The 26,070-nt window shown below is 40.7% G+C and overlaps 1 protein-coding gene across 1 annotated transcript in view; it reads left to right on the top strand.

Moving 5' to 3' along the window:
• Nucleotides 1-26,070, top strand: part of LOC133541709 (4-aminobutyrate aminotransferase, mitochondrial-like) — a 74,017-nt gene that overhangs the window by 29,757 nt on the left and 18,190 nt on the right. Inside the window, exons 5-8 of the mRNA XM_061885267.1 lie at nucleotides 6,725-6,842; nucleotides 16,837-16,886; nucleotides 18,823-18,903; nucleotides 19,062-19,154. Coding sequence (XP_061741251.1) covers nucleotides 6,725-6,842; nucleotides 16,837-16,886; nucleotides 18,823-18,903; nucleotides 19,062-19,154 — 342 coding nt within the window. The remainder of the gene's footprint in view (nucleotides 1-6,724; nucleotides 6,843-16,836; nucleotides 16,887-18,822; nucleotides 18,904-19,061; nucleotides 19,155-26,070) is intronic.

The following is a 26,070-nucleotide window of genomic DNA, read 5'->3' as shown; positions in this document are numbered from 1 at the left end:
ATAACCACCTTTGCATATGCTGTATGGCAAGTGGTGGGTTTTGAATAATCAGTGTATTTGAATGGGCTTCACGGTGGCAGAGGGGTTAGTGCGTCTGCCTCACAATACGAAGGTCCTGCAGTCCTGGGTTCAAATCCAGGCTCGGGATCTTTCTGTGTGGAGTTTGCATGTTCTCCCCGTGAATGCGTGGGTTCCCTCCGGGTACTCCGGCTTCCTCCCACTTCCAAAGACATGCACCTGGGGATAGGTTGATTGACAACACTAAATTGGCCCTAGTGTGTGAATGTGAGTGTGAATGTTGTCTGTCTATCTGTGTTGGCCCTGCGATGAGGTGGCGACTTGTCCAGGGTGTACCCCGCCTTCCGCCCGATTGTAGCTGAGATAGGCGCCAGCGCCCCCCGCGACCCCGAAAGGGAATAAGCGGTAGAAAATGGATGGATGGATGGATGAATGGGTTACCTTGACTAGCCTTTCTCAGAACATAACCTTCTTTGCATATCAGTCAGGGGTTGATTTTGAGTTTTGATCATAAGAGATATAATATTTGTGCAGTCTGTACGTTACTGTTATCGACCTGCAATATTACTGTTCTATATCCAAGAGAGAATTTGGTACATGTTCCTTTTATGTTTTTTTCCACAATATGTTCAGGGGCTTTGTTAGAGTTAGAACCTGATTGATTTTAGAGCGCTTTCCAGTAGTCGTAACTCTGTATTAATACTCTGTATAAACAAGATTCACATTATGATTTATAATTGTATCAGCTACGATTCCAATCCAGCTATCATAGTTAATGAATTTACATACTATACACTTACATCATCATAAAAAAAATGTTTTCATATCTGTTTAACACTAGAAATGTGTATACAGTATCTACTGTATATATTGGAATAGATATTCCATTGTTGGTTTATATTGTACCTGAATTTGCAATATTTCATTAATAATAAACATATATATGTATCATTAATATTTGTACAGTGTCCTTTTTACTATCATAGAATAACATATTTTCAAATAATACTTAATTACCCCACTCCCATCCAATCCATGGCCAATGTCAATAAATTGTATTCGTAATATTGTTGTTAGTTTATTGCAAACTATTGCAAGTTCGGAAACTTTTAAAAGAAATCTGACAGAAAATTGACACTGTCAAGGCTCTCGTATGCTTTTAAAGGGGAACTGCACATTAGTTGTAATTTTAATACTTATGTAAGACAATGTTGTTTAGCTCTTAGCGCTACTTGCTGGATCCGCTTGCTACTTACCTTCTAAACTTGTATCTCATCCTCCTTATATTCAGGCTCAAAAATATACAGTATGGTTCTGATCATCGTTTGTCCCAAAGTAGTCGTCGTCTCTCATAAAGTCTGCCATGATTTGTGGTGTTCTAGTTGTTGAAGGAAATAGCAAACATTGTGATGTGTCAGTTAAAATAATACGCCACCGTATGCTAAAAATGACTAGAATACAGAAACAATACATGTTATTATTATGGCTGTCAAAAGATTTAAATATTTAGTTGCAATTAATCGCATTGTTTAGTAAACTCAAATTTAATCGCGATTAATCACAGAGATATAATTTTTCATCATTAATAAGTAGAGATGTCTAATATCGGACTGCCGATATTATCGTCCGATAAATGCTTTAAAATGTAATATCGGAAATGATCACTATCGGTTTCAAATAGTAAAATGTATGACTTTTTAAAACGCCGCTGTACGTAGTGGTACACGAACGTAGGGAGAAGTACAGAGCGCCAATAAACCTTAAAGGCACTGTCTTTGCGTGTCGGACCAATCACATAATATCTACGGCTTTTCACACACACAAGTGAATGCAACGCATACTTGCTCAACAGCCATACAGGTCACACTGAGGATGGCCGTACAAACAACTTTAACACTGTTACAAATGTGCGCCACACTGTGAACCCACACCAAACAAGAATGACAAACACATTTCGAGAGAACATCCTCACCGTAACACAACATAAACACAACAGAACAAATACCCAGAACCCCTTGCAGCACTGATTCCTCTGGGATGGGGCTCTCCCTTAGAGATAGGGTGAGAAGCTCTAGCATCCGGGAGGAACTCAAAGTAAAGCCGCTGCTCCTCCACATCGAGAGAAGCCAGATGAGGTGGTTCGGGCATCTGGTCACGATGCCACCCGAACGCCTCCCGAGGGAGGTGTTTAGGGCACGTCCAACTGGCAGGAGGCCACGGGGAAGACCCAGGACACGTTGGGAAGACTATGTCTCCCGGCTGGCCTGGGAACGCTTCGGGATCCCCCGGGAAGAGCTGGACGAAGTGGCTGGGGAGAGGGAAGTCTGGGCTTCCCTGCTTAGGCTGCTACCCCCGCGACCCGAGCTCGGATAAGCGGAAGAAGATGGATGGATGGATGGATGGACTTCAATAATAAATATGGCAGTGCCATGTTGGCATTATTTCCTTAACTTGAGTTGATTTATTTTGGAAAACCTTGTTACATTGTTTATTTCATCCAGAGGGGCATCACAACAAAATTAGGCCTAATAATGTGTTAATTCCACGACTGTATATATCGATATCAGAATTGGTAATTAAGACTTGGACAATATCGAAACATGGGATATCGGCAAAAAATCCATCTCTATTAATAAGTGTACCCTAGACTGATAATTTTCAAGTTTTACAACAATGACTGGACAAATAATATGCTTTTTTAAACGCCTCAAAACAAAAAGGACAAACTCGATTTAATGACAATTAAAAAGAAAAATACTTTCAGTGCATTGGTGTCTTGCCAGATTTTGTCTTTTGTTGGAACACAGAATACACTAGCATTCAGAGGAGGAGCTACAACAACTGTTTGTACCGGTTTCATGCATTATTAACAAATTGTGGATTGTCACGGTCATGCTCTGATTGTCAAATATGTTTGCTAAAGTAGTCTGTGATATTTCTATCTGAATGAATGCTTCTGATATTCTGTACGTTACATGTTGTACAGGTTAACAGTCTTTATATTGCTGCATGGTAATGTTTTACTTTATCCATTTAATAATAGAATAATATTTTGTAATTGCAAACTTGACCGGAACATGTTATAAATTAATTTCCACAATATTTCAGCCAGCCAGAAAAATGTAAAAACATCATGTTTGGAAGAATTTCTGTCACAAATAAAGAATATCTTGGTTTGTATAATAAAAGATGTATTGAGGAAGGTACAAACATATTATTTACCGATGAAGTATATTCTCCTCATAGCTTCTTGCAGGTAATAAATGCATAAGCGTTCGCGTTGCGGACATTTACACTTGCCGCACGTTCACCACCATACGTGTAGTAGAAGAGTGAGAGTTTCTTGCCGGTGCAGGGCGTTTATTCTGCTACTGATTCACAAAGACAGCAGCTTGTGATGCACTCAGCTGTTGGCACTGTGAGTGAAGGAGAGCACATGGGAGCACTCAGCCTCACATTGCGGTACGGCCATAAGGCCCCGGGGGCAAACTATCAATCAACTGTAATAACAAAATGTAGCTTAATAACGACTCATTCATGGGAAGTGAGGGAAGACTAGGAAAACATACGCACAGGGCTGTGCCATCTGGGTTGTGTGTGTGTGTGTGTGTGTGTGTGTGTGTGTGTGTGTGTGTGTGTGTGTGTGTGTGTGTGTGTGTGTGTGTGTGTGTGTGTGTGTGTGTGTGTGTGTGTGTGGACCTGGATTTACATAATTTCCTATCGGACAAATTGCTTCGGTTTTCTTATGATTCAGTTTTCACATGTGCATAAGTATTCACAGCCTTTGTTCAATACTTTGTTGATGCATTTTTTTGCAGCAATTACAGCCTCACGTCTTTTTGAATACGATGCCACAAGCTTGGCACACCTATCTTTGGACAGTTGCGCCCCATTCCTCGTTGCAGCACCTCTTAAGTTCCATCAGGTCAGATGGGAAGCGTCAATGCACAGCCTGAAGCCGTTCTTTTAATATCTTGGTTGTGAGTTTTGTTGAAAGATGAACCGTCGGCCAAAGCTGAGTTCAAGAATGCACTGAAGCAGGTTTTCATTTAGGATGATAATAATAATAATAATAATAATAATAATAATAATAATAATAATTTTTAACGCACTTTTACATTTGTTAAAATCTCAAAGTGCTACAAAGTATTAAAAAAAGGTTAAAAAAAGAAAGTTAGAATATATATAGAAATAAAGACATAAAAACACTACATAAAACAGAAACATAGATAAAAATAGAAATAAAAACATGAAAACACTGGATGTTTCTGTACATTGCAGCATTCATCTTTCTCTCTATCCCGACTAGTCTCCCAGTTCCTGCCACTGAAAAACACCCCCACAGCATGATGCTACCACCACCATGCCTCACTGTAGGGATGGTATTGGCCTGGAGATGAGTGGTACATGGCTTCTTGCAAACATGATGCCTGGAATTCACATTAAATAGTTCAACCTTTGTCCCATCAGACCAGAGAATTTTGTTTCTTATGGTCTGAGAGTCTTTCAGGTGCATTTTGGAAAAGTTTTACGAAATAATGGCTTCCGTCTGGTCATATCTGGACATACAGGCCTGATGGGTGGATTGCCACAGCGATGGTTGTCCTTCTGGAAGGTTCTCCTCTCTCCACAGAGGAATGCTGACCATTGGGTTCTTGGTTCTTCTCTCGCCATCGCTCAGTTTGGACTGCCGGCCAACTCTAAAAAGACTGGTTCCAAATGTTTTTCCTTTTAGGGATGAAGGAAGCCTATGTGCCCATTGGGGCCTTCAAGGCAGCAGATATGTTTCTGTCCCCTTCCCCAGATGAGTGCCTTGAGACGATGTTGTCTCTCAGGTCAACAGACAATTCTTTCTACTTCATTGTTGTTTGTACTCTGCCATGCACTGTCAGGTGTGGGTCCTTATATATATATAGACCAGTGTGTGCCTTCTAAATCATGTCCAATCGACTGAATTTACCACAGGTGGACTCCAAATAATGTGTAGGAACAGCTCAAGGATGATCGGTGTATACAGGATGCACCTGAGCTCACTTTTTAGCTTCAAAGCAAAAGCTATGTATACTTACAGTTGCCATCAAAAGTTTACATACGCTTGTAAAGAACATAATGTCATGGCTCTCTTGAGTTTCCAATACTTTCTACAACTCTTATTTTTTTGTGATTGGAGCACATATTTGTTGGTCACAAAAATTCATGAAGTTTAGTTCTTTTGTGAATTTATTATGGGTCTACTGAATATGTAACCAAATCTGCTGGGTCAAAAGTATACATACAGCAATGTTAATATTTGTTTACATGTTCCTTGGCAAGTTTCACTGCAATAAGGCGCTTTTGGTAGCCATCCACAAACTTCTAGTTGAATTTTTGACCACTCCTCTTGACTAAATTAGTGTCGTGCAAAATTAGTAATTAGTGCATTTTTGTTTCATCTGACATCACATGGACAAAGATAATACCTTCTTGAGGAAAGTTCTGTGGTCAGATGAAACTGAAATTGAGCTTTTTGGCCACAATATCCACCAATATGTTTGGAGGACAAAAGGTGAGGCCTTTAATCCCAGGAACACCATCCATACCGTCAAGCATGGTGGTGGTAGTATTATGCTCTGGGCCTGTTTTGCTGCCAATGGAACTGGTGCTTTCAATGGGACAACGAAAAATAAGTTTTACCTCCAAATTTTTCAGGACTACATAAAATCATCAGCCCCGGAGGTTGGGTCTTGCGTGCAGTTGGGTGTTCCAACAGGACAATGACCCCAATCACACGTCAAAAGTGGTAAAGGAATGGCTAAATCAGGCTAGAATTAAGGTTTTAGATTGGCCTTCCCAAAGTTCTGACTTAAACATGTGGCCAATGCTGAAGAAACAAGTCCATGTCAGAAAATCAACAAATTTAGCTGAACTGCACCAATTTTGTCAAGTGGAGTGGTCTAAAATTCAACCAGAAGCTTGTGGATGGCTACCAAAAGCGCCTTATTGCAGTGAAACTTGTCAAAGGACATCCATCCATCCATTTTCTACCGCTTATTCCCTTTGGGGGTCACGGGGGGCGCCAATGCCTATATCAGCTACAATCGGGCAACAATTAGCCACCTCATCGCAGGGCCAACACAGATAGACATGTAACCAAATATAAATATTGCTGTATGTATACTTTTGACCCAGCCGATTTGATCACATTTTCAGTAGACCCATAGTAAATTTACAAAGGAACCAAACTTCATGAATGTTTTTTTGTGACCAACAAGTATGTGCTCCAATCACTCTATCACAAAACAATAATTTTGTTGAAATTATTGGAAACTCAAGACAGCCATGACATTATGTTCTTTCCAATTGTATGTAAACTTTTGTACATGTGAATTTGCAAAAAATTCTAAAACAAAAGGTTTTACATTGTCATTATGGGGTATTGTGTGTAGAATTTTGAGGGCAAACAATGTATTCCACATTGAAGTAGGCTGTAACATAACACAATATCAAAAAAGTAAAGCGCTGTGAATACTTTCCAGATGCACTCTGGATGAGACGTACTGATTTTTCTCCCACTTTGACAAACGAATAATAAACTGTTTCGGGGCTTTTCATGAGTGGAAATAATTATTCAGCGTATTCCTTAGATTTTAGTGTCTGTGATTCTCTTACAACATAGTTTCTCACCAACTATTCAAGACATAAGGGGTAAATAGCTGTTTCTTTCCAGAATGTTGCCGCTGTCAACTTCTTCTGCAACTACGAGGAGAGCAGGGGCAACTACCTGGTGGACGTGGATGGGAACCGCATGCTTGACATCTACACTCAGATCTCCTCAATTCCGATTGGTAAGTACACACAAAGATGCTCCAAATGTTTGGGTGGCCTTTTATTATACTAAGCTTGTTTGTAATTACCGGTGTCAAAGCTGCATGTCCAAATGTGTCATTGCTGGAACCAACTCGTGTTCTGATTAGTGCTGTCAAAGGAATATTTTTTTATGCGATTAATCACAATAATTTACCCTAAAATCCGGACTATAGAGCACACCGGGATACAAGCCGCACCCACTAGATCAGGGGTCACCAATCTTTTTGAAACCAAGAGCTACTTCTTGGGTACTGATTAATGCGAAGGGCTACCAGTTTGATACACACTTAAATAAACTGCCAGAAATAGCCAATTTGCTCAACTTACCTTTAATGAATATATATCCATACATATATATATATATATATATATATATGGGTATTTCTCTCTGCCATTCCGTCGTACATTTTTTTTCCTTTTGCGGAAGGTTTTTTGTAGAGAATAAATGATGAAAAAAAACACTTAATTGAACGGTTTAAAAGAGAAAACAGGAAAAAAATGAAGATTCAATTTTGAAACATAGTTTATCTTCAATTTCGACTCTTTAAAATTCAAAATCAACCGAAAAAAAGAAGAGAAAAACTAGCTAATTCGAATCTTTTTGAAAAAATTAAAAAAATAATTTATGGAACATCATTAGTAATTTTTCCTGATTAAGATTAACTTTATAATTTTGATGACATGTTTTAAATAGGTTAAAATCCACTTTGAAATAAGATTTAAATTTGATTCTACAGATTTTCTAGATTTGCCAGAATATCTTTTTTGAATTTTAATCATAAGTTACAAAATATTTCGCAAATATTCTTCATCGAAAAGACAGAAGCTAAAATGAAGAATTTAATTAAAATGTATTTATTATTCTTTACAATAATAAAAAAAAAAATTACTTGAACATTGATTTAAATTGTCAGGAAAGAAGAGGAAGGAATTTAAAAGATGTTTTTAAAAATCTTAAAATCATTTTTAAGGTTGTATTTTTTTCTCTAAAATTGTCTTTCTGAAAGTTATAAGAAGCAAAATAAAAAAAGAAATTAATTTATTTAAACAAGTGAAGACCAAGTCTTAAAGATATTTTTTGGGATTTTCAAATTCTATTTGATTTTTGTCTCTCTTAGAATTAAAAAGGTCGAGCAAAGCAAGACAAGCTTGCTAGTAAATAAATACAAATTAAAAAATAGAGGCAGCTCACTGGTAAGTGCTGCTATTTGAGCTATTTTTAGAACAGGCCAGCGGGCTACTCATCTGGTCCTTACGGGAGACCTGGTGCCCGCAGGCACCGCGTTGGTGACCCCTGCCCTACATTTTAGAAGAAAATATTTTTCCATATATCAGCCACAGAGGACTTTAAGCCACAGATTTAAAGAGTTATTTACACAGCAAGATTCTGTAAATATTTATGTACATACCTTAATTGTTTCCTAACGGAAGTCATCGTCATGGACACACAAGCTGCGAAAGCTATCTCTCTAATTATTTAAACTGACTAAAAAAACGTCTTGGTGAATTCACTGGGGAATTTATGAAACTGAAACGGTTCCAAAAGAATTCAGTTGTAAGTTAGTAATACTAACACAGACACTCGGAAACATGTTAGCATGTTGACTAATGCTAACAACACTAGCATCAATACATTATGATAGCATGTAGAAATATACATAAAAAACAGTCCTACAGTTTTAGTTGTATTGTAAAACTTACAAACAATGCTTGGAGTGATAAATGAAGAATACATACGAGTAGAAATGCTGTGGAAGGCTCAAAGACTGAATGACATTTTAGTTGTTTGAATTTTTTTTTTAAAAACACTGCCGGTAAATGGATGGACACTGCAGCACCTGCAGTGAGGGAACCCATCGAAAAGATGGCGCCACAGCACAAACAAGAAAACACTCTTTAAAGTGTTTTGCTTGTTTTTGTTATACATTTATTTTTATTATGGCCGCCAGCGAAGAGAAATCCATCCGGGGCGGTATGGCTCGGTTGGTAGAGTGGCCGTGTGAGCAACTTGAGGGTTCCGGGTTCGATCCCCCGCTTCTGCCATCCTAGTCACTGCCGTTGTGTCCTTGGGCAAGACACTTTACCCACCTGCTCCCAGTGCCACCCACACTGGTTTAAATGTAACTTAGATATTGGGTTTCACTATGTGCTATATAAATATAATTCACTTCACTTCAAATAAGCAGCAGGGTTTTTCATGTAGGAAAAAAGAAGCGGCTTTTAGTTCGGAATTTACAGTACTTAATTGTATCATTTGAATTAACTTTAAAAATTACCACAATATCTTCACATAAACTCAAGTTTATTACCAGAATGTTATACATAAATATTATTTAAAGGTTTTACGCTAGTTGAGTACATGTCATTTATTTGTTCAAAAGAGGTTTATCTAAAGTCCCATCAGGATGTATTTTGATCGGAGTCTCTTCACCAATCTTTAAGGATGAATATCATTTGCCTTTTAGTGCTGTCAAATCATTTTTTAAACGAGATTAATCATACTTAAAGGTTGATTAACTGTGAATAATCACAGTGAATTACTTGGTTACATATTTTCAAATAAACAAAAAAGAAAGTACAACATTTATCTGTTAAACACTTGGTAACCGTTGCACCTTAAATCCCGTTTGGGTGTATTTTGAAGCATAAGTCTCCTCGCTCATCCAACATATGCATTGACCTGATCACTGAGTGTATACCATCCTGCTCCGTATTTGAAATACCATTATGGTAGAGGAGCTCAAAATAAATTGCCTAATTAATCTGTTTTTGTGATTAATCACATAAGTTAACTCGTTATTTTTGACAGCCCAGATTTTAAGTGGTACCACTACCAAATTGGTGCCTGAACCGGCACTTAAAATATAGAAAACATCCACATTTTTGTTAAACAACAATGCCTTTTAATGTTTAGGGAATTTTGTGTCCACTCAAAAGGTTGCAATCTTTACTCCAAAGAAAGAGAAACACTGTAAAAATCACTGAAATATTTGACAACTGACAAAAGTGCTGCAATCCCGTGCTCACATCAACATTAGCACAATGTGTTTTTGTGTTTTATCAACCAAAGCTGCTTTTTCTTGCATGATCCGATATATTTTTAAGTCATTTTCATTTATTTTCTACCAATTACCAGAAGTTATCACTCTTTCCACTTGAGTAAGGGGTATGAAAGCACACTCATTGCTTTTAGGGACCAGGCTTCAGGCAACCCCCCAAAAAAGAGTGTTTTGTGCTTGCACATTAATGAATTCAGTAGCTGAAAGGCTAACTACTGAGTCTGCCTCCCAAGTTACATAACAGCAAGCAACGTGATACAGATAATACATTTGATTACTTCCAATCTGCTACTCAAAAGACATGAATTTCTTCTTTTTGATCCATTCGCACATTCTGCATTCCCCCGTCTGAATACCATCAATTAAATGAAAGGCTCTGCTCAGATGGACCATACAAAAGCCAGTCTGTGTGTGTGTGTCTGTATGTGGTGTGTGCGTGTTATTGTATTTCTACCTTGAGACGTCAACAAGGAAAACTACAGTCTATGAGGACGGGTGAACAAGTTAGTACCGAAATCCCGGTCCCAATACAGAAAACCATTGCATCTAATAGAGAATGTCTCATTTGCACCCCTGGTGGTGAAATCTATCAGAATTAGTGTGGTCCCAAAATGGAGGGATTTATTTGAAATTGACAGTGTGTCGGTTTTAAAAGATCTCCCCTCTGGTCAACATATGAAATGACAAGTGTGTGTAAAAAATTGAAGTGCTCCCCATTTAGCCAAAATCAATAAAAACAATAAATATGTACCGTATTTTTCAGACTATAAGTCGCAGGTTTTTTCATAGTTTGGCTGGGGGTGCGACTTATACTCGGGAGCGACTTATGTGTGAAATTATTAGCACATTACCGTAAAATATTAAATATTATTTAGCTCATTCACGTAAGAGACTAGACGTATAAGATTTCATGGGATTTAGCGATTAGGAGTGACAGATTGTTTGGTAAACGTATAGCATGTTCTATATGTTATAGTTATTTGAATGACTCTTACCATAATATGTTATGTTAACATACCAGGCATGCTCTCCGTTGATTATTTATGCATCATATAACGTACACTTATTCAGCCTGTTGTTCGCTATTCTTTATTTATTTGAAATTGCCTTTCAAATGTCTATTCTTGGTGTTAAATTTAAGCAAATAAATTTCCCCCAAAAATGCGACTTATATGTTTTTTTTCCTTCTTTATTATGCATTTTCGGCAGGTGCGACTTACACTCCGGAGCGATTTATAGTCCGAAAAATACGGTATATAGAGACATACTGTAATAACTTGAAGTAAATAATGAAGATTAAAAAACAATTACAAACAAAAAAATAACTAAACGCTTACCTTTTTTATATTTGCATAGTATGTATATATTATTAATGTTGTAAATACAAATTTTTGATATCTTGAAAATGTGTTCCTAAACAGGTAGGCATTTTTCAGAGGTCTCAAGAAGGTAACAAATACAATAATATGTTTGTGTGTGTGTATTCCCTCCAAAAACTTTTTTGTTTTGTGCTTTTTGCTCATTTATCTGAAATTTGCAACTATAAAAAGGGTATTAATGAAATCTACATAAAACCAGACACTCTTGTTAGTTTCAAGAATGTGTTGCCATAGTCTCTCATTGGTTATTATGAGTAGCAATGATGTTGTCAGGAAACCAAAGTTAAAATACTCTTTTTAACCACTTTATCGGAATTTCTACTTGATTATTCAAGGGAAGACTCACTCCCTGACAAGACTGTAAACTGATTGAAAATAGTACAATGTCTGCGTTATGTCATCCTCCAGAAGAGTAATTAAAACCCAGCTGGTTTAAATTGCAACACTGTTGGCTCCGTTTCACTGCTGGACTTTACTGCACTCTGCTGGTTCAAAGAGAAACACAACTCCAATTTATGTAAGGCAGCCACAGTAGTTTATGTAAGATGTCATTTTGGACGCCTTATTGTTATCATGTGTAATTGTCATGGAGAGAGTTTAGCCTCATTTTGAGGTGTAAAAATTGCCACTTAGTGTTTACTTGTTCAAATTATTACTAAAAGCAATATTCTTTGTCGTGCCTTACTCGGGCCCTCCAGGGATTTGTGACGTTGCAATAAGGCCAGTTCACACAAATTCAACCAAGTCCTGCAAATTTTGTCCAATATCTGTAATTATTTTGCATAAGTTTCGCAGTCAAATTTGTCTCACATGAACGTCAACTGTCTAATTAATACTAGTTTGTGTAGACAAAGCAGGAACAGCAACAACGTGTATCAACTCAAACGACACAATTGTCGTCCTTCCGTGTTGCTCTGACCTACTTCTGGTTTCTGTCTGCAGCGCTCTAAGCCTTCTGAGTAACGTAATGTGTAAACATTCAGCAACAACATATTCATATATATTTTTTTTACCTTTATGTATCCGGGGGGTAAGGCAATAAAGAACACATTGTCATTTGCAATGCCAACCTAACAAAGAGGCAGTATTTACATGACCAAGATTTTCTATGATTAAAAAGTCTCTCATCATCCCTCATTTACTAACCATAATTACCCTATAAATCCTTCTAAACCAGGGGTGTCCAAACTATGGTCCGAGAGACGTCATGAGTTGGGAGATTTCAATTCAATTTAAATGTCCATTTTTTTTGCTGCTGCTTTGTCACTATCATGTGGACAACATGAGTAATTCAGGCCTATGACCAATGATCATGCTTTGAATGATATCAAGCGCAACATTTACTTGTGTGACCCAATGCAAACAACCTTCCCTAGTCATGGTGCAAAAAAAAAAAATCTAACCAAAAAAAGATGCCAAGGGATAGGGTCACACATAATGCAATACAACACCATTTGTGGATATTATAGAAAAACATCCATGCACCATAAAATAATTCAGAATTACACCCATTTGAATCCATTACAAAGCATAATGGAAAAAAATGCAAAACACTACCTTCTCACTTATCAATGTTTGGCGCGTTTTTGCTGCTTGTTTAAAAAACTCTGAGATTGTCATGGACGTAAACAAGGTACGAGTCCAACTTTTACTATTATATAAACTTTTTTATGTATGTATATGTGTGTGTGTGTGTGTGTGTGTGTGTGTGTATATATGAATGTGTATATGTGTGTATGTTTGTTTATATGTGTATATTTGTGTGTGTGTGTATGAATGTGTATATGTGTGTATGTTTGTTTATATGTGTATATTTTTGTGTGTGTGTTGTGTGTGTGTGTCTGTATATATATATGTATGTATGTATATGTGTGTGTGTGTATAAAATGTATAAAACAATAAAACGGGGGTTAGGTCAAATAAAAGGAAAGATAATAAGATCTAAAAAAGTATCAGTAAAACATAGAAGTAGAGCAGTTCAGGTCCTTTGTTCACTTTATCGCTCTATAAATAGCAATAGCATTTGGTATAAAACATTTTTTAAAGTTTGCATGTCCTCCTCGTGACTGCGTGGGTTCCCTCCGGGTACTCCGGTTTCCTCCCACCTCCAAAGACATGCACCTGGGGATAGGTTGAATGGCAACACTAAATTGGCCCTAGTGTGTGAATGTGAATGTGAATGTTGTCTGTCTATCTGCGATGAGGTGGCAATTTGTCCAGGGTGTACTCCGCCTTCCGCCTGAATGCAGCTGAGATAGGCTACAGCACCGCCCGCGACCCCAAAAAGGGACAAGCGGTAGAAAATGGATGGATGGATAAAAGGAGCTTTGACCAAAGGACCTCTATAGAACCTCCCAGACTTCATAAGCCCAAACTGACAGGACAGAGGATGTGAGTCGTCTGCCAGGATCCTCTCTGCTGTTCTCATCTTGTCAGACTATTTGTGGCCCAAAGCCTTCTGGGGGTTTCCCACAATTTCAACAGTCATTTTTTTTAGAATTCTGTAGAGTTTGATCTTCCACTTACAAGTCAAGTAAACAAACCAAGTGTAGAAATTCATAGTTAGAAGACTTTCAATATAAGCATATAAGCACAACACACAAGCTCTAAAAACCTGGACTGACACAAGACTGAGTCGCTGACAACATTAAACTAAAATACAAAGTCAAACACAAATACAAATAGAGGGAGTAGAAATAGAAGGATTAAATCAAACCTAATTTCTAGGTATAATGATAAATTTAACTGGAAATCTCATGTCAAAAATATAAACACGTCAATAATGACTATAGCAAAACATGTAGACCAAAAATCAATTCATATTCTCAATCATTACTGCTGGCTATGGTTACCATATTTGAGTTACTGTGTAGAAATATGGGGAAATAACTACAAGTGTGAACTTCATTTATTAACGGTGTTACAAAAAAGATCAGTTAGAATAATACTTAATGTTGGATATAGAGAACATACAAACCCTTTATTTATTGAATCAAAAATACTGAAATTCCACGACTTGGTGAATTTGCAAACAGCTAAAATTATGCACAATGCAAACTGTAATTTGCTACCCAAGAATATACAACAATTGTTCTCAACAAGGGCTTCACGGTGGCAGAGGGTTTAGTGTGTCTGCCTCACAATACGAAGTTCCTGCAGTCCTGGGTTCAAATCCAGGCTCGGGATCTTTCTGTGTGGAGTTTGCATGTTCTCCCCGTGAATGCGTGGGTTCCCTCCGGGTACTCCGGCTTCCTCCCACTTCCAAAGACATGCACCTGGGGATAGTTAATTGGCAACACTAAATTGGCCCTAGTGTGTGAATGTTGTCTGTCTATCTGTGTTGACCCTGCGATGAGATGGCGACTTGTCCAGGGTGTACCCTGCCTTCCGCCCGATTGTAGCTGAGATAGGCGCCAGCGCCCCCCGCGATCCCGAAAGGGAATAAGCGGTAGAAAATGGATGGGATGGATGTTCTCAACAAAAGAGGAGGAATATAATATTTTAGAAAAATGTAATTTAAAACATTTGTACGCACATTCAACATTTAAGACCGTCAGTATATCAGTATGTGGAATTAGATTATGGAATGGATTAAGCAAAGAAATCAAACAATGTACTCATATGATCCACTTCAAAAAATTCATTTCTGGCCTGCCACCTCATTTTATGTGGCCTGCAAAGGCCTGGAATTACCATGCGTCTTATTTGTTTCTATTTTGACAGAAAAAAATACATGTACTGTTTGCAATTTCATATTTCAAACTTAATCTAATATTGCAGCACATATATTGTCACGCATTCCAAACATCAAAATAAGTACTTGAAGATCTGCTTGACTCATGATTTTGAAGCAACTTATCCATAAAATTGTACAATGTAAAAATTATTTTTTAGTAAAAAAAACCTGGTAGCTCAATTGCCAGAATTTTACCGTAAAAACACGAGACAATAAAATGTGTAATATTGTTTTTCCATTTCCAGTAACACACCGTAAAAACAACGAGTGTAGGTTTTACAGTGAAACAGTGGTACTGTTTTCCCCTTTACATTTACAGTATAAAAAACATGGTACATTTTATGGTCAAATTTCGGCAGCTAAACTTTACTCTAAAATATACATATTTTTCTTACAGTGTACGGAAAAATATATAACGATAAATATTTGTGTAATGAAGCAATATAAAATGTATATAATATTCATAGTTACAAGTGGCCCTCTGAGGGCAGCCATGACTGCGATTTGGCCCCTAATGAAAACGAGTTTGACACCTTACACCTTACAACATACTGGTGTATAACTGCGGCTTATAGTCCGCTGCGGCTAATATGTGAAAGATGTTTTGGTTTTTTTTTTTTGTTCCAAAATTTTTCAATACATAGTTATTGTTATATACAGTTTGATCCGGAAAATAGTGATTATTACATTTGAACAGGGCTTCACGGTGGCAGAGGGGTTAGTGCGTCTGCCTCACAATACGAAGGTCCTGCAGTCCTGGGTTCAAATCCAGGCTCGGGATCTTTCTGTGTGGAGTTTGCATGTTCTCCCCGTGAATGCGTGGGTTCCCTCCGGGTACTCCGGCTTCCTCCCACTTCCAAAGACATGCACCTGGGGATAGGTTGATTGGCAACACTAAATTGGCCCTAGTGTGTGAATGTGAGTGTAAATGTTGTCTGTCTATCTGTGTTGGCCCTGCGATGAGGTGGCGACTTGTCCAGGGTGTACCCCGCCTTCCGCCCGATTATAGCTGAGATAAGCGCCAGCGCCCCCCGCAACTCCGAAAGGGAATAAGCGGTAGAAAATGGATGGATGGATGGATACATTTGAACAAAATTGTAGATAGAACATGTTAAAAGAGAAAGTAAGCAGATATTAACAGTAAATGAACAAGTGGATTAATAATTAATTTTCTACCACTTGTCCTTAATAATTTTGGCAAAATAATAGAATGATAAATGACACAATATGTTACTGCATATGCCAGCAGACTAATTTAGGAGCCTTTGTTTGCTTACTTACTAATAAAAGATAAGTTGTCTTGTATGTTCACTATTTTATTTAAGGACAAACTTGCAATAAAACATATGTTTAATGTACCGTAAGATTTTTTTGTTAAAATAAAGCCAATAATGCATTTTTTTTGTGGTGCCCTTTTATTTAAAAAAGTACCGAAAAGTATCAAAATAATGTTGGTAATAATGTTAGTAGCAACATATTGGTATCGGGACAACACTAGTCTGGAGGAACATCACATTTCTTATTGATTTCACCTCCCAGGACAGTTTTATGTTGCCGCTAAAATATTGATTCTTTAATTTGTTTTTGCAGTGAGTTTTGATATGAAAGTTGGTGCTTATCACATAGAACTGTTCAGTGATTGCATTGCATCCAGCTCGGAAATGATAACACTCTTTTGGAGAGAAAATATGAATTCATGCAATGATGTAAACTGCCAGAGTGTGACTGGTAGACCTTTTGGTACAAAACATTTATAAACATTAAAGTAATCCCTATTCCCTTTTCTCCTCTCTCTCAGGATACAACCACCCTGCTCTCATCAAACTAATGTCCAATCCCAACAATCTGGTAAGGGTCTAAGCCTTCAGGAGCTGATTTAGCCATCGATACAAGGGCCATTCCACCAAATCGACGCCATCCGTTGTTGTAGCTCTCTAAAAATAAACTTACATTTCTGTCATTTTACAGCGCTAAATCTGATAATACACATATTGAACTACTTTGGACCATGTCAGACAACTTTTTTATAAGGTTCCTAAGTTGATGGTAACTCATTGATTAAGAGGAGTAAGGTTGTTTCTTTTTGTATAAAATTAGCCAAAAACCCCAACTATAGTTACATGGAATTTATGCCAATATCATGTTGACATTAAATATATTACAGTGATAAGACAAAAAATAGTACAGTGGTACCTCGGAATACTAGCCTGTAACATACTGAAGCAGAATCAGTCGATAACGCCAGACAAGGACGTTAAAATAATCCAAACGACGATCATTTATCCATGAAAATATAGGGAAGCTACTGATTGTGTGTTTGATGTAAAAGCAGCTGGAAGGGTGTACTCAAAAAGTCCGCTCTACCAGGTAAATTATGTACTTTATTATTACATTACTTTATAAAACTACTGTGGTTGTTTGTCGTATAGTTTTATTTGGATATAATATTTTCCATCTAAAAGTTGTTCTTTTTAAAAGGCAGGTTACATCTTAAAACGGGGCTGTTTTGGGGCGGCCAATCATTGATTACATTTATTTCAATGGGCAATGCTCTTTTGCAGTTTTTTGAGGTACGATAGAACCAATTAAACGTGTATCCCGAAGTGCCACTATATATATATAAAAAAAAAAAAAAAATTTAACTATGCCAATCATTGTTAAAATATAATCCAGTATACAGAAAAATAAATAAGTGAACTTACTTTTGGCCTTCCCATTGCCTGCAGAGGACCTGAATGATAAAAACTCCTTTGGACCATGTGACTAGTGGAATATTTCATAATTTTCAGACGAGGAAATGTGTTAATGCAGGGGTCGGCAACCCAAAACGTCGAAAGAGCCATATTAGACCAAAAATACAAAAAACTAAAAATGTCCCAAGAATGTCCCAAGCCGCAAAAAAGTATACAAGTCTTATAATGAAGGCAAAACAAGACGTAAGTGTCTATAGTAGCTATAATAGCCTACTATCAAAATGACTGTGTCGCAGGCCGACGGAAATCTTCGTTGACAGAAATGTTGAAATGTAATAATTATTTTTACAACATTAGAAACCATTAGTTTCTATCAGAGGCTACTCAGAAGGTGAGATAACTCCTGGAAATGACTGGCTTTTGATGGCCAAAGGTTTAGATGCGTGTGTCCAAGTTAAAGGAAATGGCAGGCTGTCTTCTTCTAAGGGATTCATTAAAATCTTTGACAAGCTAAATGAGACAAAGGAGTGGAAGACTTTACATGTAAACAAACTGTTGCGTTTTTTTGTATTTCCCAACACACCCCCCCCAATCTTATTCTATTTTCTATCATTTTTTTTAAAAAAATGCTCCAGGGAGCCACTAGGGTGGCACTAAAGACCCGCGGATTGCTGACCCCCGTGTTAGGGTCACAGGATTGCATGAAATTCCATGGACATGGCTGAAGTGCAAATGTGGACTAAATGGTGTAAATAGTGACACAAATAGAGTATGTAAAAAAAACAACTACTAAATTCAGAATTGTTTCAGTGTTTAAGGTATCCCTCCATCAATCGATTATTTATTTTAAATTGTATATATTAAGTAGACGGTCACAAATCAATGTGCAGGATACTTTTACTCATTTGAAAAAAATGACATTTACAGTTAATATTATCATGCATTTCTACATTTTATTTCCCGGGGACACACATGGGACTAATTTGGTGGAAAGGCCCATGCAGGGTTTCAACGTGTGTATTCTTAATGAACCAATAACTAACTATTGAATGTATATCAGTAACTAATATTGATTGTCTGCTCTCTCCCAGAGTGCATTTGTGAACCGACCTGCACTTGGAATCTTGCCACCTGAGAATTTCCCAGACAAACTCACCGAAAGTCTTCTCTCAGTCAGTCACTCACACGCGAGAACACTCTCATTGATTGAAATGATTTACTATGCATTGTAGTATGTAGTAAGATAACTGTAAACAAATCCTGTACACACAATTACAGACTGGATGAAGTTATCTAACAGCACTAATCTTATCTTTTGTTATTTTATCAGGTGGCTCCCAGTGGAATGAGTCGTGTCCAGACCATGGCTTGTGGCTCGTGCTCCAACGAGAATGCGTACAAGGCCATGTTCATCTGGTACAGGGTGAGGTTATTTACATTACTGTTTATATACCAAATGTATGCTATGATTATACAAAAAAGGCGGTCTCAATTGGAGACCAAGATAATTAACGTTTGAACTGGTAAAATGTGTTATTCTTTGCCAATATTAGCTCATTTGAATTTGATGCCTGCAACATGTTTCAAAAAAGCTGGCACAAGTGGCAAAAAAGACTAAGAACATCACACAGGTGAATTAGGAACAGGTGTGTGCCATGATTGGCTTCCAAAAAATGCTCAGTCATTCACAACACTTTGTGAACAAATGCATGAGCAAATTGTCCAACAGTTTATGAACAACATTTCTCAACAAGCTACTGCAAGGAAATTAGGGATTTCACCATCTACGGTCCGTAATATCATCAAAAGGTTCAGAGAATCTGGAGAAATCATGGCAAGGCCAAAAACCAACATTGAATACCTGTAATATTTGATCTCTCAGGCGGTACTGCATCAAAAATCAACATCAATGTGTAAAGGATATCCCCACATGGGCTAAGGAACACTTCAAAAACACTTTGTCAGTAACTACAGTTCGTCGCTACATCTATAAGTGCAAGTGAAATCTTTACTATGCAAGGCCGAAGCCATTTATCAACAACACCCAGAAACGCCTCGGTTTCGCTGGGCCGGAGCTCATCTAAGATGGACAGATGCAAAGTGGAAAAGTGTCATCTGGTACATTACTGTTCATATACCAAATATAAATATAAATATGTTATAATATATAATAATATAAAATAATGTGATAATACAAAAAATGTCAGTATCAATTGGAGACCAAGTGTCAGGAAAAAATGTATTTAATGAGAGCAAGTGCAGCTCGGAACTGCACAAAAATGTGTACACTTGTTCAGGTAGCAGCAAACAATGATCCAGCCCTGTCCAGAGAAGCATCCTTATTGGCAACCAGCAACAGATGTATTCTGATTGCCAGTCATGGACAGGGGAAGGAGGCAGCGCTCAGGCCAGGGATGAAGTGGCAAGAAATGACGACACACAGGAAGTGAAAACAAGAGCGCTGGAACAGAAAAACACCAATCACAGGAAAATAAAAAAGAGTCCAGAAGTCTCATGGAGCGTCATGCCACTAAGTAAATACATGCGCGATATCACCAATGGAACACCATGAACCACAAAACAAAATAACACATTTGTGAAAATAAACAGATTAGAACTGAACACACACACACACAGCCAGCCTACCTTGAATGAGTTGATCAGAGTGTCCCGATCCAGTGCATCCCAGGACCCAGTCGACCAAGAGGCGGCGGGAAGGGGCTCTCAGGTTCCCTGACTTGGTGTAGGTCTTGTCTTTATCACCAACCATCATAGTAGTCACGGAGCTGCACTTTGAAAGGGCCATTCCACACAACATCGGGGGCCTGCAGGTACTTTGTAGCCCCTTTTGAGCTCTGCCTTCGTGGCCTCGCTGATATGGCATCGGTGCAAGTCCCATGCAAGTAGCCTCGGTCCGAAGTGAAATTTCCCCACTGCCCTCTGGAGCAAATCCTTTGTCAGGTCATAGTGGTTAGGGTGTCCGCCCTGAGATCGGTATGTTGCGAATTAAAACCCCGGCCGAGTCATACCAAAGACTATAGAAAAATGGGACCCATTGCCTCCCTGCTTGGCACTCAGCATCAAGGGTTGGAATTGGGGGTTAAATCACCATAAATGATTCCCGGGCGCGGCACCGCTGCTGCCAACTGCTCCTCTCACTTCCCAGGGGGTGATCAAGGGTGATGGGTCAAATGCTGAGGACAAATTTCACCACACGTAGTGTGTATGACAATCTTTGGTACTTTAACTTTTAAACCAGCCATTCTTGGAGGAAGTTATGATCTGGGGATGCTCTGCATAGCCTTTACATTGCGGACAGCACCTTTAAACACAATATAAGGCTTCAGCTTTGTCCCGTCTGCTTTGGCTGCAAGAGCCACCGTGACCAGTGGTTTTGAGGCAGATGGAGCGGGTGCCCCTCTCTTTGATCGTACTGGAACCAACCATGTCAAAGCAGACAGCTGTTTCATCCATGGCGATGTAATTCTTGGACTGGATTTTCTTGGCCTTTATCTGTTTAGTAGAGAAAACGAGGAAGTTGACAATCTTCTCGACGGGAGAGTCCTTCTGTGCAACAGTTGTTCTCCTCCCGAGGGTAAAGTTGTTCCCACGCAGGAATCGATTAAGCCAGCCACTTGTTGCACCAAATACCACTCGCGGTGTCATACAACTCCTAGGCCTTAATGCGGATCATTTTGCGGGACACACGGGGGTTCAGTCAACGACCGTGATGTATCCACTGACACAAATTAGCATCAAGATCGTCGCTCACTTTCTTCCTACCTCCACCAGATAACTGAGCCCGTTTTCCATCGATTGCCGACTGAGATAGTAGATCTCCCTTTTTTTTTGTTTCCATTCTCGTACACGTTTTGGGTCAACGTTAAACTGCCTGGCCGCTGCCAAACCAGAATTCTGCTCCGCATACTTCACAACCGCTAGCTTGAACTTTGAGTCAAACTCTCTGTTCTTCTTCCCGCCTAAAGTATTCCCGTCCATCAGTTGTGTACCGGTATCCTGTTCATTCAACTCACTGCTACTGTTGCTTGCCATGTTGACACTTTTCCTCGTGGCTTTGTTGGTTGTCGTTGAGTGTGTGTTACGCTATATGCGGTGACCCTTTGCAAAATGTTGATTACCTAGAATCCCCACGTTAAGCCTTTGTTTGTCACCTAAACTCTCTGGACTCAAAGCGTCTGCTGTTACCGTAATTACCAGAATTATTGCACTTTTGCTTTTCCTTTTAGCTTATACATTGGGCTTAATGAAATCATCCATCCATCCATCCATCCATCATCTTCCGCTTATCCGAGGTCGGGTCGCGGGGGCAGCAGCCTAAGCAGGGAAGCCCAGACTTCCCTATCTCCAGCCACTTCGTCTAGCTCTTCCCGGGGGATCCCGAGGCGTTCCCAGGCCAGCCGGGAGACATAGTCTTTCCAACGTGTCCTGGGTCTTCCCCGTGGCCTCCTACCAGCTGGACGTGCCCTAAACACATCCCTAGGGAGGCGTTCGGGTGGCATCCTGACCAGATGCCCGAACCACCTCATCTGGCTCCTCTCGATGTGGAGGAGCAGCGGCTTTACGTTGAGCTCCTCCCGGATGGCAGAGCTTCTCACCCTATCTCTAAGGGAGAGCTCCGCCACCCGGCGGAGGAAACTCATTTCGGCCGCTTGTACCCGTGATCTTATCCTTTCGGTCATGACCCAAAGCTCATGACCATAGGTGAGGATGGGAACGTAGATCGACCGGTAAATTGAGAGCTTTGCCTTCCGGCTCAGCTCCTTCTTCACCACAACGGATCGATACAACGTCCGCATTACTGAAGACGCCGCACCAATCCGCCTGTCGATCTCACGATCCACTCTTCCCCCACTCGTGAACAAGACTCCTAGGTACTTGAACTCCTCCACTTGGGGCAGGGTCTCCTCCCCAACCCGGAGATGGCACTCCACCCTTTTCCGGGCGAGAACCATGGACTCGGACTTGGAGGTGCTGATTCTCATTCCGGTCGCTTCACACTCGGCTGCGAACCGATCCAGTGAGAGCTGAAGATCCCGGCCAGATGAAGCCATCAGGACTACATCATCTGCAAAAAGCAGAGACCTAATCCCGTGGCCACCAAACCGGAACCCCTCAACGCCTTGACTGCGCCTAGAAATTCTGTCCATAAAAGTTATGAACAGAATCGGTGACAAAGGACAGCCTTGGCGGAGTCCAACCTTCACTGGAAACGTGTCCGACTTACTGCCAGCAATGCGGACCAAGCTCTGACACTGATCGTACAGTGAGCGGACTGCCACAATAAGACATTCCGATACCCCATACTCTCTGAGCACTCCCCACAGGACTTCCCGAGGGACACGGTCGAATGCCTTCTCCAAGTCCACAAAGCACATGTAGACTGGTTGGGCAAACTCCCATGCACCCTCAAGAACCCTGCCGAGAGTATAGAGCTGGTCCACAGTTCCACGACCAGGACGAAAACCACACTGTTCCTCCTGAATCCGAGGTTCGACTATCCGGCGAAGCCTCCTCTCCAGTACACCTGAATAAACCTTACCGGGAAGGCTGAGGAGTGTGATCCCACGATAGTTGGAACACACCCTCCGGTCCCCCTTCTTAAAGAGAGGGACCACCACCCCGGTCTGCCAATCAAGAGGTACCGCCCCCGATGTCCACGCGATGCTGCAGAGTCTTGTCAACCAAGACAGCCCCACAGCATCCAGAGCCTTAAGGAACTCCGGGCGGGTCTCATCCACCCCCGGGGCCTTGCCGCCAAGGAGCTTTTTAACTACCTCAGCGACCTCAGCCCCAGAAATAGGAGAGTCCACTACAGATTCCCCAGGCACCGCTTCCTCAAAGAAAGACGTGTTGGTGGGATTGAGGAGGTCTTCGAAGTATTCCCTCCACCGATCCACAACATCCGCAGTCGAAGTCAGCAGAACACCATCCGCACCATACACGGTGTTGATAGTGCACTGCTTCCCCTCCCTGAGGCGCCGTATGGTGGTCCAGAATCGCTTCGAAGCCGTCCGGAAGTCGTTTTCCATGGCTTCCCCGAACTCTTCCCATGTCCGAGTTTTTGCCTCCGCGACCGCTAAAGCTGCACACCGCTTGGCCCGTCGGTACCCGTCCACTGCCTCCGGAGTCCTATGAGCCAAAAGAACCCGATAGGACTCCTTCTTCAGCTTGACGGCATCCCTCACTGCTGGTGTCCACCAACGGGTTCTGGGATTACCGCCACGACAGGCACCAACAACCTTGCGGCCACAGCTCCAATCAGCCGCCTCGACAATAGAGGTTCGGAACATGGTCCACTCGGACTCAATGTCCCGCACCTCCCTCGTGACATGTTCAAAGTTCTCCCGGAGGTGTGAATTGAAACTCTCTCTGACAGGAGACTCTGCCAGACGTTCCCAGCAGACCCTCACAATGCGCTTGGGCCTGCCAGGTCTGTCCGGCATCCTCCCCCACCATCGCAGCCAACTCACCACCAGGTGGTGATCGGTAGAAAGCTCCGCCCCTCTCTTCACCCGAGTGTCCAAAACATAAGGCCGCAAATCCGATGACACAACTACAAAGTCGATCATGGAACTGCGGCCTAGGGTGTCCTGGTGCCAAGTGCACATATGGACACCCTTATGTTTGAACATGGTGTTTGTTATCGACAAACTGTGACGAGCACAAAAGTCCAATAACAAAACACCACTCGGGTTTAGATCCGGGCGACCATTCTTCCCAATCACGCCTCTCCAGGTTTCACTGTCGTTGCCAACATGAGCGTTGAAGTCTCCCAGTAGGACAAGGGAATCACCCGCAGGAGCACTTTCCAGTACTCCCTCGAGTGTACCCAAAAAGGGTGGGTATTCTGAACTGCTGTTTGGTGCGTAAGCACAAACAACAGTCAGGACCCGTCCCCCCACCCAAAGGCGAAGGGAAGCTACCCTCTCGTCCACTGGGTTGAACTCAAACGTACAGGCTTTGAGCCGGGGGGCAACCAGAATTGCCACCCCAGCCCGTCGCCTCTCACTGCCGGCAACGCCAGAGTGGAAGAGGGTCCAGTCCCTCTCGAGAGAACTGGTTCCAGAGCCCTTACTGTGCGTCGAGGTGAGTCCGACTATATCCAGCCGGAACTTCTCTACCTCGCGCACTAGCTCAGGCTCCTTCCCCCCCAGTGAGGTGACGTTCCACGTCCCAAGAGCTAGCTTCTGTAGCCGAGGATCGGACCGCCAAGTGCCCTGCCTTCGGCTGCCGCCCAGCTCACAATGCACCCGACCTCTATGGCCCCTCCTATGAGTGGTGAGCCCATTGGAGGGATGACCCACGTTGCCTCTTCGGGCTGTGACCGGCCGGGCCCCATGGGAACAGGCCCGACCACCAGGCGCTCGCCATCGTGCCCCAACTCCGGGCCTGGCTCCAGAGCGGGGCCCCGGTGACCCACGTCCGGGCGAGGGAAATCTGGGTTCATTTCGTTGTAATTCCATAGAAGTCTTTGAGCTGCTCTTTGTCTGATCACTCACCTAGGACCTGTTTGTCTTGGGAGACCCTACCAGGGGGCATGAAAACCCCCAGACAACATAGCTCCTAGGATCATTGGGACACGCAAACTCCTCTACCACGGTAAGGTAGCAGCTCAGAGAGGAGAAATGAAATCAATATGATTTAATCTAAATGATGCAAATAACAGCCCATTGGCGGTTATTAGGAAGAAGCGGTTAATTCACAAAATGGGCTCAGACCCCGGGCGGCTAATAGGACATGGGCGGTTATTTAGTAATATACGGTAAATCAGTATCGGTCAATATCGGTATCAGTAATTAGGAGTTGGACAATATCGGAAATCAGCAAAAAAGCCGTAATTGGACATCTCTAATTTTAATGGATACTAGAACCAAATCGGTACTTTTCAAACGGTGCTCGTGCTTGAACGGTGTGCAAACTAGAACATAAAATTTGGAAACATACAATTTGTTGTTGAGAAAAAAACATTGCCTCTTTATTATTACAGAATTTAGTAACTTTCAAGTTGAAAAGCTTACTAATTTCAATACTTCAATTATATAAATACAATTATAACTAGGTATTACTACTTACATTGGAAACTAAGAAGTAAAATTCACAACAAACTGTCGCAATTATCGCAGTAAAACCAGTGCATAAAAACTGTTGACTTGTATAGAAGCATCTTCTTTTTACTACACTTTACTTTGGCACCGACCATGTTTTGGTACCCATTCCTAGTTGTAGTCTCTCACTTATAAAGGCACACGCTCTCAACATACAAACTCAACTTTCTTACTAACAAAGCTCTGGGTTATATCCTTGTACTACACTTATTC

The sequence above is a fragment of the Nerophis ophidion genome, linkage group LG23, assembly GCF_033978795.1.
Source record: "Nerophis ophidion isolate RoL-2023_Sa linkage group LG23, RoL_Noph_v1.0, whole genome shotgun sequence".
Classification (NCBI taxonomy): domain Eukaryota; kingdom Metazoa; phylum Chordata; class Actinopteri; order Syngnathiformes; family Syngnathidae; genus Nerophis; species Nerophis ophidion.
The sequence above is the reverse complement of the archived record's forward strand: the minus strand, read 5'-3'. Positions and strand labels throughout refer to the sequence as shown.